The sequence below is a fragment of the Sminthopsis crassicaudata genome, chromosome 5 (assembly GCF_048593235.1).
Source record: "Sminthopsis crassicaudata isolate SCR6 chromosome 5, ASM4859323v1, whole genome shotgun sequence".
NCBI classification, from domain to species: Eukaryota; Metazoa; Chordata; class Mammalia; order Dasyuromorphia; family Dasyuridae; genus Sminthopsis; species Sminthopsis crassicaudata.
This window is the reverse complement of record NC_133621.1, coordinates 190885826-190905054: the sequence shown is the minus strand read 5'-3', so window position 1 is coordinate 190905054 and position 19229 is coordinate 190885826. Positions and strand designations below refer to the sequence as shown.

The following is a 19229-nucleotide window of genomic DNA, read 5'->3' as shown; positions in this document are numbered from 1 at the left end:
AAAAAGAATGAAAATGCTATGTTGTGAACCACACTCAGTTCCCACAGTCCTCTCTCTAGATGCAGATAGCTCTCTTCATGACTAAACAATTGGAACTGGTTGAATCATCTCATTGTTGAAGAGATCCACGTCCATCAGAATTGATCATCGCATAATTTTATTGTTGCCATGTATAATGATCTGGTTCTGCTCATTTCACTTAGCATCAGTTCATGTAACTCTCTCCAGGCCTCTCTGAAATCATCCTGCTGGTCATTTGTTACAGAACAATACTATTCTATGACATTCATATACCATAATTTATTCAGCAGTTCTTCAATTGATGGGCATCCATTCAATTTCCAGTTTCTTTCTACTACAAAAAGGGCTGACACAAACATTTTTGCACATGTGGGTCCCTTTCTCTCCTTTAAAATCTTTGGGATATAAGCCCAGTAGAAATACTGCTAGGTCTGAGGGCATGCAGAGTCTGATAACTTTTTGAGCATAGTTCCAAATTGCTCTCCAGAATGGTTAGATAAGTTCACAGTTCCATCAACAATATATTAGCTTACAAGTCTTTCCACACCCACATCATTATCTTTCTGTCATCTTAGCCAATCTGAGAGGTGTGAGTATCTCAGAATTGTCTTAATTTGTATTTCTCTGATCAATAGTGATTTAGAACATCTTTTCATATGACTAGAAATAGTTTGTTTCTTTCTTTGAAAATTTGTCTGTTTATATCCTTTGACCGTTTATTAATTGGAGAATGGCTTGAATTCTTATAAATTTGAGTCAGTTCTGTATATATTTTAGAAATGAAGCCTTCATCAGAACCTTTGAATGTAAAAATGTTTTCCTAGTTTATTGCTTCCCTTCTAATCTTGTCTGCATTAGTTTTATTTGTACAAAAACTTTTTAACTTAATATAATCAAAATTATTTTGTCATCAGTAATGCTCTCCAATTCTTCTTTGGCCACAAATTCCTTCTCCACAGATCTGTTCTTCTAATTTGTTTATAATATCATTCTTTATGTATAGATCATGAACCCATTTCGACCTTATTTTGGTATATGGTGTTAGGTGTAGGTCAATGCCTAGTTTCTGCCATGCTAGTTTTCAACATCCAAACTAATTCTGAGGGACAATGATAAAAAATGGCAACTATCTAAAAGAAGTGATAGAATCTGAATGCAGATTTAAACACTTAAAAAAAAACTTTATAATTATTACTATTTTTGATTTCTGTTTTCTTTTGCAACATAGCTAATATTTTAAACTATGTTTTGCATGACTACATAGGAATGGAGGCATCCAAATTGCTTTCTCAAGGAGAGAAGAGAGGATTGAGAGAATTTGGAATGCAACATTTTAAAAAATGAATTATTAAAAATTATTTTTACATGTAGGAAAAAATATAAAACAACAACAAAAATAAAGACATTTAGTGTATCAAGTGGCCAGAAGCCTTAAAGGTATCCTGTGGCAAATATGTCAATAACCTAGGGCATAAATTTCTCCATAATGATCCAAAGAAGGGCAGTTTTTCTTTTGAATATTGAGTAATTTGATGGAGTTCTTTTTTTATTAATTATAAATTTTTTGACAGTATATATGCATGAGTAATTTTTTTATAACATTATCCCTTGTATTCATTTTTCCAAATTATCCCCTCCCTCCCTCTACTCCCTCCCCTAGATGACAGGCAATCGATGGAGTTCATTTTAAAAATAATGGAATTTTAACCCCATTAGTAAGTGGGATGTGAAAAGGCAATATTAGGTATGGACACATTGCACCTATCACCATTTTTGCTGTCATCATTTGGAATTGTAATGCATGAAACTTCATGTACATACCAGATTTCCACAAAATTTTATCAGAGTTTTCTCTACAAATTTTATTTTATCCACTTATTTTAGTTTGGAGTCACAGTATAATTATCCTGGTTTAACTCTTGTAGGTTCATGAAGGGAAGTGAATAGGCTAGAAAACAGGAAATATTTTCCACATAGGAATATGGAAATATTAATATATGGTAGATTTTTAGATAGATTTTTTTTTAAGTCCCATTGAAGTTCGTATTCTTTAGGGATAAGAAACACATAGTATCATTATTTACCTCTAAATAGAGAAAGAACTACTTCCTTAAGCATTTTGTCTGTCCATTTTTGACTTATACTACCCCCTTTTCATCTATTTCTATTTCACTGGCAGAAGAGAAAAATTTCTTTAAAGATGAAATCTTGTACTTTCTATGGAACAATTACTTCTTTCTTCTTTTTTTTTTTTTTATTAACCTTTGTGTAATCCTGTGTATTGTGTACAATTAAAAAAACATAATTCTGATAGATCCATAGGCTTCCCTGATTTCTGAAGGAAGACATAACAAAATATAGACATAACAAAAAATAGAAGTAGTTTCTGTTTTAGTTGCCTTGCATATCTTCTTTGGAGAACTGGCCACCTTGAGAGTTCATCTTTATGGCACCAGCAACAGAAGAGGAAAGGGAAATTTTTCCTATGGGAGAAGAAACACCTAGTAATTCCCATTCACTAGGCTGATTTCCTCCTCAGAAGGCAATGAAATCATCTTTCAACAGTCCAGAGTGCTAAGGCTTGGATTGCTGGTATATCTTCTAAGTCATATTCTAAAACATAAAAAAGTTTGGTGCAAAAAGAAATGGGGCTTCTCAGACCTGATGGACTCCTTGTTGTTGTACAAGTTAACTTTTTTGAGTGGGCTTACTGTCATGGCAAATGACAAACTCCAAGGATCTGTTTTGCTCTTGAACTGGCACTGTACCTTTCCTGAATATGTTTTCCATACTTCTTCTCTAACTTAATAATCTTGTTAAATTTCTTTTAAAAAAATGAAACCTCTTATGGATTTGTTTTTTGTCTTGCCAATTAATATAGATACAAAGCTAAAAGAGAAGACTCTTCTTAATTTTCTACTTCCTGAGACATCTTATCTTTCTTTTAAGGGCTTGAGACCCAGGAAGATCGAGTTGTTCCTCCTTTGCTGATTATATTAGAACACTGTAGTCCTAGTAACACAAGCAATCAAAAGTTCTTAGAAGTCATCTGTCATAATTCCTAAAGGCTAGTTCATCCTCAGGAGTGAAGGTATCTTATCATTACAGCTCACACTCTGTTGTCACATGCTGCATTTTATATCTTCCTATGTCACATTTTGCAATAAAGAGGTAGGTAATACCACTGATCAATATTTTAAAAAAATTAATTGTCATTATCTTGATGGAGGCAAAATAGGAGTGCTAGAGTTAGTCAGGAGGATATTGATCCATCTTATCCTCAGAACCAACAATGACTTGTCACCCATTTTTTTTAGATTGGGCAAAATAAAGATGTCATCCCAGTGTTTTAGAAACTATGTTGAAGAATGAGTTTTTAAACTTAAAAAAAAATAAATTATTTATTGTTAAAAAGAATTTTCACATACCTTTATTTTTTATTGTCTCTTTTTATACAAAAGTCATCTAATTTTGCCCATATAAAAACTTAGAATCTCAAGAAATCAGGAGTCATTCTTGTCTATTTCATTGACTCACTGTGCAGCTATGAACAAGAACTCTTCAACATCTCTGTTTCTCCATCTCTAGAGCCTAATCCATCTTGCTTTGTGGTATACACTGGTTATTTTTAAAGAGTAGTGATGGAAGAAAGAAAGGCGAATAAAATACAGCTGCTGATTCTGTACAAAAAGATGAATGAATGAATAAAAAAAAAATTCATCAGGCAACATTATATTGTAATGTTCAAACTGAGAATTATAGGGAACCAAAGCTACTTTGGGCATGATCAGAATCTTACTGCTATTCTAGATTTATATTTAAACATATACCCAATCTAAATTACTTCTGATAAACTGAGCCTGAAATGAGATTCATGTTCATTGAAGTGGGACATTAAACTAAAACTGGACAGGCTTCTTCAATTTTAAGAAGCATTCTTTTAACACCAAAGCAAATATATGCTTTCCTTCTCTTCTTCCTGAAGATATAATATATAATATGTTATAAGACTTAATAGCAATAGCTATTATTTAAAGTAAAGGTTAACAAAGATAAGGAAGAATAAAAGCAATTCATCAAAACTAGTCAACATATCAGCTGAATTTGGCAGGAAGCAGATGATCAAGCAGCAAATACACAATGCCTATTCAAGAAGTTTAGCTATGCAAAGACCAGCAAAATGATTATGTCCCATCTCTGTTCAGAAGGGAAGAAGGAGGTATCCAAATGATCATTATAATTATAATGTGAAGTTTTTGTTATTGTTGCAATTCTTTGTTTTTGTAATCATTGTGTATGTTGTTTTCTTGTATCTGCTTATTTCACTTGGCATCCATTCATGTCTTTCCATAGTTCTCTGCATTATTTACATTTTTCATAGTATTCCATTATATTTGTACCACAATCTGTTAAGCCATTCACTAATTGGTGGGCATCTTTTTGTTTGCTGGTTTTTGCATGCTTGTTGAATGATCATTCTATATTTGTTACTTTACCACCTGTTTCCCTTGACTTTCTGAAATTTATTATCCATCTCATTGACCTCCCAACAAAAACCTTGAAGTCACTAGAGATTTTATCTTAGCTATATTCAATATGCTATTTCTTATCATTCTAAACCTCAGTTTCTAAGATGTATTTTTCCTAATTCAAATCTTACTTTAGATACGTAAGAGCTGCGTGATGCTGGGTAAACTGGGCACAGTTTCCATATCTGTAAAATAGGAATAATAATAGTAAATCCCAAGTTTTTTGTTAGGATTAAATGAGATTAATTTATGTAAAGTGCTTTGCTATCCTGAGAGTACTTTATGAATACTAGATACTACAGCTACTTACTACATCTTATAACCATTTACTAGGTAATCATTAAAAAAAGTTATTCTGAATTTAAACGTCAAATAAAGCAAGTAATTCCATATACAAGTAGACCATTAAAAAGAATTATTCATGAAACTGAGACTCTTCTATTACATACAATTAATATGTAATAGAATATGAATAGAATAGAATGAAATGGAATAGAATAGTTTTTTTTTTTCCTTTGAAGTATATAATAAATTCAGCATGTAACTTTCAGAAGTGTCTTGCTTGTCCATTTACTTCTGGCCTTTTATTTTCTTTTGCTTAACTTAAAAAAAAAACACAATTGAATGACTGATCTTCTTGTTTTCCTTTCCCCTCCTTCACACCTATCCTTCCTTCTTTTCCTCCTCCCTCCTTCCCTCCCTCCCTTCCTTCTTTCCTTCCCTCATTCTTTCCTTTTTTTCCCTTCCTTTCCTCCCTCCCTTCCCCTCTCCCTCTTCCTCTCTCCCTCCCTCCCTCCCTCCCTCCCTCCCTCCCTTCCTTCCTTCCTTCTTTTCTTCCTTCCTTCCTTCCTTCCCTTCCTTCCTTCCTTCCTTCCTTCCTTCCCTTCCTCCCTCCCTCCCTCCCTCCTTCCTTCCCTCATTCCTTCCCTCCCTCCTCCCTTTCCTCCCTCTCTTCCTTCTTCCCTTCTTCTTTCCTTTCTTCCTTCCCTCTTTTCCACCCTCCTTCCCTTCCTTCCTTCCTTCCATCTATCCATCCATCCATTCATCCATCCATCCATCCCATCACCCTTTTGTTCTCATTCCATCCCAAATTTTGAAACTGCCTTCATGATATACCTTTTGGGGAATATATAACCTCAGTAATGGTGAAATTTTGTCCTTTTATTTTTTGGATGGTGAAAAAAAAATTCAGAATCAAGTTTTATGAAGAAAATAGGTAGTCAAGCTGAGTAATAATGTTTTTTTTTTTAATAAAACAAAACAAAAACAAGGTAATTTACATTTTAAGTTTATTCAAAGTCTTAGTTCTGATATGTACCACTTGTGTGGTACTAGGCAAGTCACTTGGAACTCTCTGAGCTTCATTTTCCTCATGTGAAAAATAAATGTTATTTCCAAGATATTTCCAGCTCCAAATACTCAGATTCCATTTTTATTATCTGAAGTATTTATTGCCTCTGAAAACTGCTCCCCAATGATTCTAAAAATTATTACTTTTTAAATCAAATTTTCAGATAAGTACCTGAGGAAATTCTAGAGTAGGACATAAAAGATGATTAAGATACATTTATTTTATTTTAAAATTAACATTAATTAATATATTTTGTGTTTTATATTCCTAGAATTTCTTTCAGTATTTCTCTCACTAACCCCTTCCAGAGTACCAACACATATAATAAATATTTTTGAAAGAAAAATAAAGGAAGTAAAACCAGGCTATATGTTGAATTGAAAATCTGTGCAATGTACCACTCTTATAACCTCCCACTAATATGAAAAAAATAGGAGTGGGTTTGTCTTTTCATATCTCTTCTTTGGAGCCATGAGTATGCTTTGTAATTTTGTAATATTCATTTTTAGTAATTTTGTGGTGGTTCTTTTTATTTATATTGTGGTAGTTATTTGTGCCATATGTGGTTTTTTAAGTTCCTGAATTGTAAAGGTCCGGTCGTCTCTAAGTTGTCCTTGGGGACTGCAGTCTCAACCCACTCTCCCAGCCAGACTCTTTTTCCTCCAGAGTGCCATCCTAACTCTGTCCCAGACTAGACTACTTCTCTGGGCCCAATGTTGTCTTCTTTTATCCTCACAGAAATTGTAGTGAGAACTCAACAGGGCTTGTAAGAAACACTTCAGCTAATGAACTTGCTCCCTCAGAATTCCAAAGGTGTAAACTCCCTTTAAAGGCCCCTAACCAAAGGTGTGAATTCTGAGCCAGAGAACTATCCAGACAACCTGAGTAATTACTTTGTAATCCTAACATCAGAGAACTGTCCAGACAACCTGAGTTCTTACCTTGTAATCCTAACATGTGGTAAATTTTTTTAAGCCATTTTCCAATTGACTGGCATCTGCTTTGTATCCTTGCTATTACAAATTTTTTTTGCTATAAATATTTTGGTGTCTGTGAGATCTTTCTGTAACTTTCTTGGTGTATATCATTAGCAAAGAGATCACTGAATCAAAGGATATAGATATTTGAGTTACTTTTTTTTTTTTTTAACATAATTCCAATTGATTTCTAGATTGTTTGGACCAATTCACAGCTAGAAGGGTATTGTGATAGTTTAGGTGAGAGAAGTGATGAAGACCTGAACCAGTTAATTTGCAACTGTTCCCCCTATCATTTTGCCTAGAAATCTACCTTTTTGGATTAAAATATGACCTAAATTATGTCACCTAAAAATAATCAGGAAAATAATTGAAAGATCTGGAGATTCTGTATATGTAGAAATTCCAGATTTATGGGAGACATTACACAGTCTCTCATGACATTCTTATGAACAGTATTTTCTAGGATATGTTTAGTGGTTTTATTATGTGTTTTTGCCTTTGTTCCATTCCTCATCAGATTTTTTATCCAGCACTTGGGTGAATATATAGGTGGCAAAATTAAAATCTAGAAAAGATAAGTAATAATTGGCCTTTTTGGGGAGGAGCAGCAAGCAATTGGGGTTAAGTGACCTGCTTAGGATCACACAGCTAGTAAGAGTTAAGTGTCTGAAGGCCGCCCTCTGGAGTCCTGGGCTGGTGCTCTCTCCATTGCTCCATCTAGCTGTCCCAATGAGTAATGCTTTGGGTGACAAATTTTAAAAAGATCCTAGTATTCTTAGATGACAGTCTAAAGCAAAAAGATAATGAAATAGTAAAGGGAAAAATATAAAATCTTGAACTTAGTTTGAATGTAGCTGTGGTTTAATTTTTTTGTATGAAAAAAAATTGAGTTCTAATTAGCTAAAACTTTTGTAGGAGTTATTTGTGTACATCGAACAAATGAAAAACCCCAAATGTAATTTTAGGCTATATGAATGAGAATGTACTGCAGCAGGGGCAACTAGGTGGCGCAGTGGATAGAGCACCAGCCTTGAATTCAGGAGGAGCGGAGTTCAAATTTGATCTCAGACACTTAACACTTCCTAGCTATGTGACCTTGGGCAAATCACTAAACCCCAGCCTCAGGGAAAAAAAAAAGAGAGAGAGAGAGAGAATGTACTGCAGTGACCAGAACAACAGTTGTTAGGGTGCTATAAGGCTTTGTGCTATAAAATGTTGTGTTACATCTCAAATACCATATTTTCTAAAAGATACCAATAAGTTGAAGAAACATCACTAGAGGAGCATGATCAAGATTGTTGTGACCATTTTATACCATGTAAAACAAGGAATCATTAAAGAAATTGAGGTTTTTAACCTGGACATGAGAAGACTTTCATGAGGGACACAGTAGCTATGAATACATATGTGAAGGGTTGTTATAAGTAAGGGGGATTACATTTATTTTCTGTGGCTTTTTAGAAAGCAAAATTAGAATAAATGTAGGGAAATTATAAGAGAGTAAAGTTAAACTTGCCGTGAAGCAGAGATTTCTCCTAATGCTATCCAAAAATAAAATGGGTTGCCTCATACTATAGTGAGTTCCACATTAATGGAGTTCAGAGTGAGATTGGATAATCAGTTGTCAGGGCTGTGGTAGAAGATTTTCATGCCACTAGTATGTAGGTACACTGGTTGATTTATGGTTTGTTAAAAGTTCTTGGGATTTTATGATTTCATGATTATGAATGGTAGGACAGGAAAGGTGCTCAGGAACCTGCGAATTGTAGAGAAGCTCTGAACCTACAGAAATTACTTAGTCTTCTGTCTCAGGCCTAAAAAAAAAAGATCATTAGATGAAACATTTGTGGCTTTCTGTTGATACCTTTGAACTCGAATAGATATGAAGGGTGGCAACAATATCCAGATATCTAGATAAGATAGTCTTAAAAAAAAACTTGCAAACTTCATAACTTTGATGAAAAAAAGCTTACATTTTAATAATATCAGTGTCTTTTCTTTTTTCCCTTTCTGTGTCTTAAAGGGGAAAAATCTGACATTAAAAATAAAATCTGTGAGGCTCACATCCATAGTTCATTTGATAGAATTTTACTTCCTTGATTTTATTAATCTATCCCTTACTATTATTATTATTATTGACACTTATTAGCTTAGTTGCCTCCAAAAAAAAGAAAAGACCAATCATAAACTACATTGATAAGAGAATGATTGACATTTTTTCTTTGTTTCTGAAGGTAGTTGGAGGCAAAGTAAAGAAACCAGGTAAACGTGGTCGGAAACCAGCCAAAATTGACTTGAAAGCAAAGCTTGAGAGAAGTCGGCAGAGTGCAAGAGAATGTAGGGCCAGAAAGAAGCTGAGATATCAATATCTGGAAGAATTAGTGTCTAGTCGGGAAAGAGCCATCTGCGGTCTCAGAGAAGAACTGGAAATGGTAAGACATTTTTATTTTGTTTATTTTAGCTTTATTTCTAATCCATTGCCTGTCTTCATTCACTTAGCCAAAGGAGTCACAAATTCAATTTATGACAGAGCAGAAAATTTATTAGATATTATGTAGTGTATCAATTGTATAAAATTCAAATAAAAATGGATTCCTGTGCCTATCAGCTTAGAAAACAAGAAATTAATATTACCAATATATTTTGTTAAACATTTCCCATAATACTTTAATTTTGTTTGGCCCACCTTAGCGTTTTGCAGGTTATGAGGTTGACACTCTGATGTAGTCTTACTAGCCAGATATCATCTGAGGTATGGTAATTCATGGGGAAGCAGAATAACAGTACTTTACATTTACATAACCTTTTATGATTTATAGGGATTTTTCCATATAACAATCTTGTGAGGTTGGCAGTGGAAGAGGTTAAGTAATAAGGCTTGATTGAAGGAGTAGATTTGTGTAAGGAGACCAAAACTGGCTTATTAAAAGTAGAGAGAATATAAAGTTAGAAGGCTTTATATGCTAAACTTAGGAACTTGAACTTAATATAGGGTCAATCACTATGCTGAAGTATTAACGTTCTACTGAAAATTTTATGTGAGGAAGATTTTTATAGGAGCAATTTTTCTTTATCCTACATGCATTGATTATAGAATGTCTTGTGAGATGGAAAGAAAAATAAATAAGTCTTTGCTCTTGAGGTATTTGTAGTCCAGTAGGGGAAATAAGACAGTAAACTATCATACCAAAAAAAAAAATAGTATATGGTGAGTGTATGAACAAAATGTTTTGATAATTCTAAAAAGGATAGAGATCAGTGAAGACAGGTCAGGGAGAGATATTTAAGAATCATTGTCTCCATGAAAATTATGACTTAAAAAAAAAAGAAAAAATGAAAGGCTGGGAGACTCTGTTTCAAGAAATCATAAATGAAAACTGCCTAGCTTTGTTAAAAGAGCCAAAGAACGAGGTGAAGAGAAGTATCCACCAACCACCTTCTGAGAGGAATTCCAAAAGGAAAAGTTCAAGAATGTCATAGTCAAAGTAGGTAAAAAAAAAAAAAAATTAGTCCAAGTATCCAGAAAGAAGTCGTATAATATATCAAAGAATCTATAGTCAGGACCACAAAGGACCTGACAGTGATTACTTAAATTGAGAGGAAATTATTGCATACAATATTTCTGATGTCAAAAGAGATAGATTTGTAACTAAGAATAACTTTGTAAAACAGTATAGTTCTAGATGGGAAAAAGTGGATTTTTAATGAAGTAGAACACTCAACAATTTCTGATGAAAAATTCATATATAAATAGGAATTTTAAAATGTAAACACAACAATCCAGAGAGAGCTGGAAAAAGTATTTATTTTCACAATTGAAAAGAATTGTGTAGTGATGTAATATCAATGTTCAAATAACAGGAAAAGTAACAATATTCCTTCAGAACCTTAATGTTTTTGAAGGCTATTAATAGAGTTAAATAAGAAAAACTAAAGTTCCTTACAGTGGTTTGGTTCTGTACTGAAGGTTTGAAGAAGGGAAACAGAAGGAATAGATGTATAAAATGGAGGAAGAAAGGCCTAGGATCAGTTACTAAATGGCAGAATGAAGATTTTCTTACATTTATATAGTACTTTAATATTTATAAAGTACTTTGCAAAATTTAAATTGATCTGCACAGCAACCCTTTGTGGTAGGTATGCTATTATATTATTCCCATTTTTCAGATGAGGAAATTGAAGCAGCAAGAGGTTAACCACGTAACTGGTAGCTTCCTAGACTGGATTTTAATTTATATTTTACAGACTCTTAAATCCGGCTTTATTTACTACAGTCAAAAGGTATCAAACTCACAGGCAAAACTCCCAATTGCTTGAATTATATAATTGGGAATGTTTAACATGAAAAATGTAATTGAGAAATGTTTAATAAAATAAAAATACCAAATGGATAACGTTAACTTGTTTTCTAAATCAATATGTATCCTGCAGAGATACATTTCTTACTGATTTTGATACTACTGCTCCATACCACACTGCCTTGGCATATGGACTTAAATGTATAAATGTATGTAAATATTTACAGTTGGCTTAAAAATGTCCCTGTTGATTCTCAATTTGCTTTCTTCTGAACTTTTATTAGGCAGAGTGTAGCCAGATCTCTTTTGCCTGAAAAGAAAAGGGAATAAGTCTTATGGGAAATAATATATCCCATTCCTCCCCATGTTATAGAAAGAAGATTCACCTCCTTAATGATAGGAGAGAGGGGGACTCTATAAAGGTAAATGTGATCTCATTGATTCATGAGTTCCCTCTAATAATACATAGAATAGCACACGTATACATGTATATATGCTTATCTGGCACCAGTCTTATCCATGACCTCCCCAAAGTTCCAGTGTCTTAGAGACTTTCCCTGTCTTCTATTGCTATGGTGAGGGTACCACAGGAATTCTCTGAATATCTGCCTGTCCTTCCCCATTCTTGCTACAGCCGTTCTTCTCTTTGTATCTTACAATTCTTTAATGATGTTTTTTTTCCTTCTGTTTGTTGTTATATGTTGCAGATTGTTCATATGCATCTTGTGTCACTCCATTGCTTTCTGGGTGATACTCATTTTAGTTATTTTCTTAGTTCTCAAACTTCTTGACTTCCCTGAAGTTTTTGACTCTCTTAATCACCCTTTTCTCCTTTATACTTTATTTTCTCATGTCTTTGGTGACACTGTACTTTCCTGGTTCTCCTATCTGACCTCTCCTTCTCTGACATACTTGTTAACCATGGGATCCTCCTAAAGCTCTGTCCTGGGATTTATTTATTTATTTATGTTTTGCTTCTGTGAAATTTCACTCAGTGATCTCCTCAGCTTCCATGATTTTAATGATCATCTCTGTGTACATAGACACAGATCTGCTTTTCTATTTCTAATTTCTTTCTCCAACTACTGTCTTGCCTCTTCTTAATTCTTTTCTTTCACCTCATCCCTCATTTGCAATCTGTAGTAAACACTGTCATTACTACTTAAAAAAAAATCTTATTTGATATTCAGTTCTGAATTCTCTCCTCTTCACCTACTTTTCCCTCACCTAAGAGAGCAAGAAAAATGAAACCTGTTACAAGCATGTATAGTCAGACCAAAAAAAATTTCTGCAATTGCTAGGTTGGGGAGAGAAAAAAATAACTTTTGTATGCACTGAGTCCCACATCTGTCTTTCTCTGGGAGTGGATAGCATCATTTATTGTGAGTTCTTTGGACCTTTAATTGTTTGTATTTTGCAGCATTCTTGTCTTTCAAGGTTTGTTTGTCTTTACAGTATTATTGTTATCGTATAAATTGTTCTGGTTCTGCTTTACTTCACTTGGTATCAGTTCATAAAATTATTTTCTTCATCTTTTCTTACAGCACAATGTCATTTTATCATAAATATATATATATATATAATATATATATAACTTGTTCATCTATTCCCCAGTTGATGGCCAATTCTTTTGTTTCCAATTCTTTGCTATCATTAAACAGTTGCCATTACTGTTTATACTCTTTGTACTTAGCCATTACTTTTTTCTTTCCTTTGACACTGTCATGTCTCTGGTGCAGATCCTCAGCACTTCATTCTAGGACTCTTGCAATTACCTGTTGATTAGTCTCCCTTCTTATGACTTTCTCTCTCCAATCTACCCTTTCTACTCAGCTGTCAAATTGATCTTCCTAAAATATAGATCTGACCATAATACATTCCCTGATCTGACCATAATACATTCCCTGCCTAACACTTCTCAATAAATTCCAGTGGCTCCCCCATAATTGCCCAAATACAAAGCCTTTCACAATTCAGTTCCCTTACTTTCCTTACTCTTCTATTTAGTCTTACTACTTACTAAGTCTTTTTATACCTTACCTTTACTTTTTCTTCAGTCTAGTGACCCTTGCCTCTTTGCTTTTCCTTGAACTCTGGACTCTGAGCTTCGTCCTCTAGTTGTCCTTCATGCTTTTATACTCTCTCTCCTTATTTTTATCTCCTAGCTGCATTGGCTTCCTTCAAGTCTCAGCTAAAGTCGCACTTTTTTCATTAAGTCTTTCCAAATCCCTCTTAATCTTACTGCTTTTATCTTTGACCTTAAATAGCACTTTGAACTTCTTTTCTATGCTTTTATTTACTTATTTGTAGTATAATTATTGGTTTTATGTGTGGGACTTCTGTTCCCCTCCATATAAGCCTCCTGATGGCAAGGATTGTGTCATAATTTCTTAATATATTTCCCATTTGGTTTTATTTCTCTGTACAAGGAAAGTGCATGATAAATGCTTGTTGAATATGACTTGGCTGAATTTTGCTTAAATATATTTTATTTCAGTACAAGCAGTGGTGCATGGCAATGGATCAAGGAAAAATCCCCTCTGAAATAAAAGCTCTACTAACTGGAGAGGAGCAGAACAAATCTCAGCAGAACTCAAGCAGACATACCAAGGCTGTAAAAATAGAAGCTAATAACAACTCTTGTAAGTACATAGTGTTTGCTAAATTGATAATTATTGAAGTGTTTCACAGTAGGTATTTCATTTGCAGTCTAGCTCTTCCCAAATCAAAAGTTTAGATTAAAACAAAATTTTGATGTCATTTTTTATGATGAGCAGATGAAATGGTCTGAATGTCTAAATATTAAAACACTTTTTACATGAGTATACAAAGAGCATCTGATCTTCTTTATGGGGAAGTTTTAACAAAAACTGTTGAGTTAACTCTGGGAGAAAGACTAGGTACCACTACATAGAATTCCCAATCCCTCTATTTTTGTCCACCTGCATTTTTGATTTCCTTCACAGGCTAATTGTACACTATTTTAAAGTCTGATTCTTTTTGTACAGCAAAATAACTGCTTGGACAGGTATACATATATTGTATTTAATTTATACTTTAACATATTTAACATGTATTGGTCAACCTGCCATCTGGGGGAAGGGGTGGGGAGAAGGAGGGGAAAAATTGGAACAAAAGGTTTGGCAATTGACAATGCTGTAAAATTAACCTTATTATTAATTATTATTAATGCTTATATCTAGCAAATAAAAAGCTATAATAAAAAAATAAAAACAAAACTGTTGTCTTATAGATAAGAAGTTTGTGATATTTTAGATATTTTCAGTTTAGTATTTTATCTTATTGAAATTGTGTTCATTCCACTAGTTGCTTTAGGAATACTTGGAGTAATAAAAGAACATTATAAATAATCAATTTTTTACATTCCTTTCTAAATGAGAAGTTTTGTTCTTGCGTGAAGAGAATTGGTTTTTCAGTGAATTGATCAAGAAACATTTTAATTTTAAAATTGAATTGAACAGTAACAACCTATTACTCTATAATTATATATATTTTTAAAAATCTATGTAGATGCCTAATTGAAGCAAAAAAGAAGATTATCACAAATTTGGAGTTTGTTTGAAATTTTTTTTGTTAAAGGTTGTTTTTTTTTTTTTTCTCTTCAGGGTGAGGATCATTTCCATTTATACTCACGAATCAGTTGCTGAATTGAGCATTCAGAATCACATGAAGAATGGACTGGATTGGCTTAAGAATTTAATTTGCTACCTACAGTTCAGTGGTCATATATGTTAATCTGCAATTGTTGACCAAAATCTGTGATGTGTGTTGAAGGACCTTGCTCAACAACAAGAAAATTCAAAATAGTCAGTCCTCTTTCATTTGATGTTTATAGCTGCAGTAGATTTGCACATGATGTGATGCTTGTAAAAACCCATGTGGCATGGACAACAATAAGTTAAGAGACAGTAGTTTTGCACCTTAGTTCCATATTGGTTAATTATGTTCTTTTCATTTAATTGTGTGTATTGGTGTCACTTTATTTGCTTTGTTTTTTATGTCTTCTTATTCAGAGAAACCAAATAGGCTGTTTGCTAAATGAAAAGTTTTCAGCTTTTAAAATGGACCTGAACTTCTTTCATCAAATTTATTTGAGTGATTTGTATATTTCTTGCAGGAACCACAGATCTGTTCTGTGTATCATTCCAGCATAAACTGTGCATATGTATTAACAATTATATGCACCTCCATTTTTGTAATCCATGATGATCTTTCTGTTATATTTTACCTTTAAGGACAATCCATATGAAAAGCTATTGGAAGCTCTTGTCACTTTCCTCCCCGATTGTATTTATAAAAACTATTGAAATTTCCTCATCTATATTAGCAAATAAATTAAGCAAACTTTAAAATTACTTTTAAGGTATTTAGATGCAGTGAGAATTTTATTATTGCTAAATATAGAAAAATATATGTATATATACACATGCACATATATATATATACACATGCACACAAACATTTGGGGGGATGAGAGAGAGAGAGAGAAATTAAAACATTTTCAAACTTAACTAGCTTGAGAGACTGTTTTAGAGAAAATAGTTTAAAATTAGGTGCTGGTCCTTCAAGATCTTGTTTCTGCCTCAAGATCTGTAATAAAGTGACATACAGATTGCTTATAGTTTTAATGGCTGCCACAGAAACCAAAATACCAAGCTTCTTTCTTGACATGAGACTCCATTCTGTTCATTCTGAGAAAGGCGCAGTAGAATGGTTATATTTCTGTTCTTTTTTCAAGCCCGATGGATACCTATCAGAGAGGAATGCTCTCTTTTGTGGGTCCAAGGAAAACTCAGAGTAAATGAGTACTTTGGTCCTGTCCAAGCCACAGCTCTCTTTCCTGAGCCTCACATTAGGTTCAAACATGAGTGTTTTGACTGTGTACATCATTACCATAAATGTTTGATGCCAGGGGAGCAGAAAGCAATTCTTCCACAGAACTTTTATCATTCATATCCAAGCCCTCATTTATTAAAGGTTTATCTTCCCCAAAAGAGGGTTTGGTACAGTATGAGGAATCAGGCTTTATAAAAATCTCTGAAAAATATACTTATTTAAAACAAATAACAAATAAGTACTAGATATGATTTAATTTTTCTATTCCTGCTTCTGTGATAAGGTCCTTTATCATTGTCTCTTTCTTAGATAATTAAATCAGAAGTTTTGATCTCTTATTACTAAACCACAATTTTATGCAATTGGCCTACTATCCCCTATCAATTGGCTTTTTCACCAAATGTTTGTTACAAAATGTTATTATAGGGAAGATCAATCTTACTTAGAAAGATGATGTGGACCATGACGAGAGCATGAAAGTGAATATGTATCCTCCTTGGACTGTACGGTATGACCTCATCTGGCCAGGGAACCTAACAACCTGGTGTTCTTTGGAGTGAAAACTTAGGTTTGCCCCTTTGGTGTTATGTGACCACCTAATGGTTTACTAATGTAAACTACTAATTCAACCCTTCCCTTTCCCTTCAATCTTTGTGTTTTAGAGCAATAAAAAATGAAGAAAATTTTATGTCTTAGAAACTGGATATGTTTTTATTGTTTTTGGTTACTTGATCACATATGTTTTCCAAAAATATCCTAAGACTTGGTTTACATTATTTCTGGACCATTTGAATACTGTCCAGATAATTATTGTAAATGTAAAAATTCCAAAATGAAAAATTTTTTTTAATGGAATGTTCCTGTATGCTTGAAATACTTCTTTCCTGACAGTAATTCTGTGTCATGTAGGTCATTTGAGCTTTTGTTATAATATCTTTACAAAAGTTGATAATTTTACCCTCATATAGAGGATATGTAATTCATGTAAGAGTAAATTAGAATTTGTTGTGCTTCTTTTATTTCCAGAACTTTCGCTTTGTCTTTGTGGACAAACAGATAGAACCAAGAGAAGGTACCTTGGCTTTAAAAAGAATTGTTTTGAGTATTTTGAGGATTGTGCTGTTAGTGTATTTTGGTTAGTTTTACAGCATGATAATAAAGGTCATTGGTTAAAAAAACTGGAGCATGTCCTGTCCCATTTCAGTTAAAGAACATAGCATTTATGAAAGTTCTATCATTTCTTGTGTGGTTAGATAGCAAAAAGCAGAGAGAGAGAACATGAAATGTTGCATACTATAACACTCTTTGCATGAGTGTCACTTTTCTTTTTTTATATTAGAAAGATCTGGGGAAAATGTATCTTTACAGGGCATTGGATTCTCAATTTCCTATAAATGAATCATCAAATCAATTTGTATATGTACAAATTATACATCAAATCAATAGAGTATGTTGAATGAGTTCTAAAAAGTGAAGCTTAGACTTGGATATAGTTGGCGAAAATATCTTTCCATATTATAATTTTTATTTTATTGTAGCAAATTTATATCATTATTCGCTAATATACTGACAGTATTTACCAGTGCCATTTTTTAGCAATTGATCATCTTTCAATTATGATAGACCTAATTTGGCTTATTATAAGGGAGATGTCTAAAATTTTCATTGAAATAAAGGCACACTATAACATAATTGATAAATTTTGCAAGAAATCAAACACATATATTGCATAAAAAGAAATATGATTTTTAAACTACATGGTATTTCTGGGACATTGAAGGAATTTTAATTTCTCTAAAGAACATTGTACATTTATATTTTTTATTAAAAATAAAAATGAGGTCTCAATTGCATGCTTCAAATTACTAAACTATTTCTGTTTAAATGTTTCTTTTAATAGTATACATGATGTGGGCAACTAGGGGGAGCAATGGAAAGAGTGCCAGGCCTGAATTCAGGAAGACTCATCTTCCTGAGTTCAAATCTGGCCTCAGACACTTAATACCTGTGTGACTGGGTAAGTTGTTTCACCCTGTTTGCTTCAGTTGCTCATTTGTAAAATTAGTTGGAGAAGGAGATGGCAAACCATGCCAGTATCTTTGCCAAGAAAATTCCAAATGGGGTCATGATAAGACAGACTTGACTGAACAACAAAAATTATATGATGGGTTTTTTTGTGAGTTAAATTTACAGAAACACGGAATTTTAAAATTGGAAGGGATCTTAGCTGTCATCCAATGCAATCCATACATAAAAGAATTCTCCCTGTAATATATTCAACATATTCAACATAATCCAGCCTTTTATTGAAGACCTTCAAAGAAGGAAAACGCAACAATTCTTGAGTTAACTCATTTTTAGAGAACCGAAATCATAGGGAAGGTTTTGTTTCCATTTAATTTAATTTTACCTCATACAACATGTACTCATTTTCATGGTTCAGTTTCCTGGGGCTAACAGAATAAATTTCCCCCTGTACATGACAACCTTTCAGATTGATGGAGACTGCTCTTGTGTTCTCCAAAGTCTTCTCTTTTCTAGGCTAAAAATAACCACTTCCTTCAACTGATCTTTCTGTGACATGACATGGATTTAAGGCTCTTCACCATCCTGATTGCCCTCCTGGACATTTCTATTCCAGCAACCAGTTCCTTCCCTATTGATAAGAATCAGATCCAGAATAGAATTTCCTCTTATTTGCTCCTTTGCTATTTAAAGGATGAAGTTGTCACTATGTCAAATCAGATTATTGAAGCCTCTTTTGCCAGGCTTTTGACTTGTGCCCCAAATTAATCTTTTTTTTTTCCAAGTAGTCTTCAGACTGCCATGTTAAAATCATTTCTGTTTCTTCCTTTGTTGTACCTTCGCCCAAATAGTCTCCATCTTGACCTCCCTGCATTCTTGCGCCTCTTCTTGGATTTCCTTGCATGGGTTTGCCTTCTTAATATAACAGTGCCTAACCCTTCCTTTTTATCTGTTATATTTCTTTTGAAGAAGTTATACTTCTCCAGAGCTATGGTCCAGTCATGGGTTTCATCCTACCAAGACTTAGAGATACCTGTTAGGTCAAATTTGTCTACTTAGGCTAGAATCTCTAGTTGGAACCCCTAGTTCCTTTTGCTTGTTGGACTTTGGGCATTGTGTGTAGACATTTGAATACATGGGTTTCATTTATTCGACTCATTTCTTGGAT

General features: G+C 33.4%; 1 protein-coding gene across 2 annotated transcripts in view; it reads left to right on the top strand.

The window, feature by feature from the left end:
* CREBL2 (cAMP responsive element binding protein like 2) overlaps window positions 1–17214 on the top strand; it is a 28625-nt gene extending 11411 nt beyond the window's left edge. The window contains exons 1-4 of one of the 2 annotated variants that reach the window (XM_074269157.1): window positions 3089–3196; window positions 9120–9313; window positions 13677–13821; window positions 14806–17214. In XM_074269157.1, the coding sequence (XP_074125258.1) occupies window positions 3148–3196; window positions 9120–9313; window positions 13677–13821; window positions 14806–14810 (393 nt within the window). In that variant the 5' untranslated portion in view covers window positions 3089–3147 and the 3' untranslated portion in view covers window positions 14811–17214. Of the gene's footprint in view, window positions 1–3088; window positions 3197–9115; window positions 9314–13676; window positions 13822–14805 lie in introns of those variants that run through there. The other variant, XM_074269158.1, reaches the window with a different exon arrangement.
* The last annotated feature ends 2015 nt before the right edge of the window (window positions 17215–19229 follow it).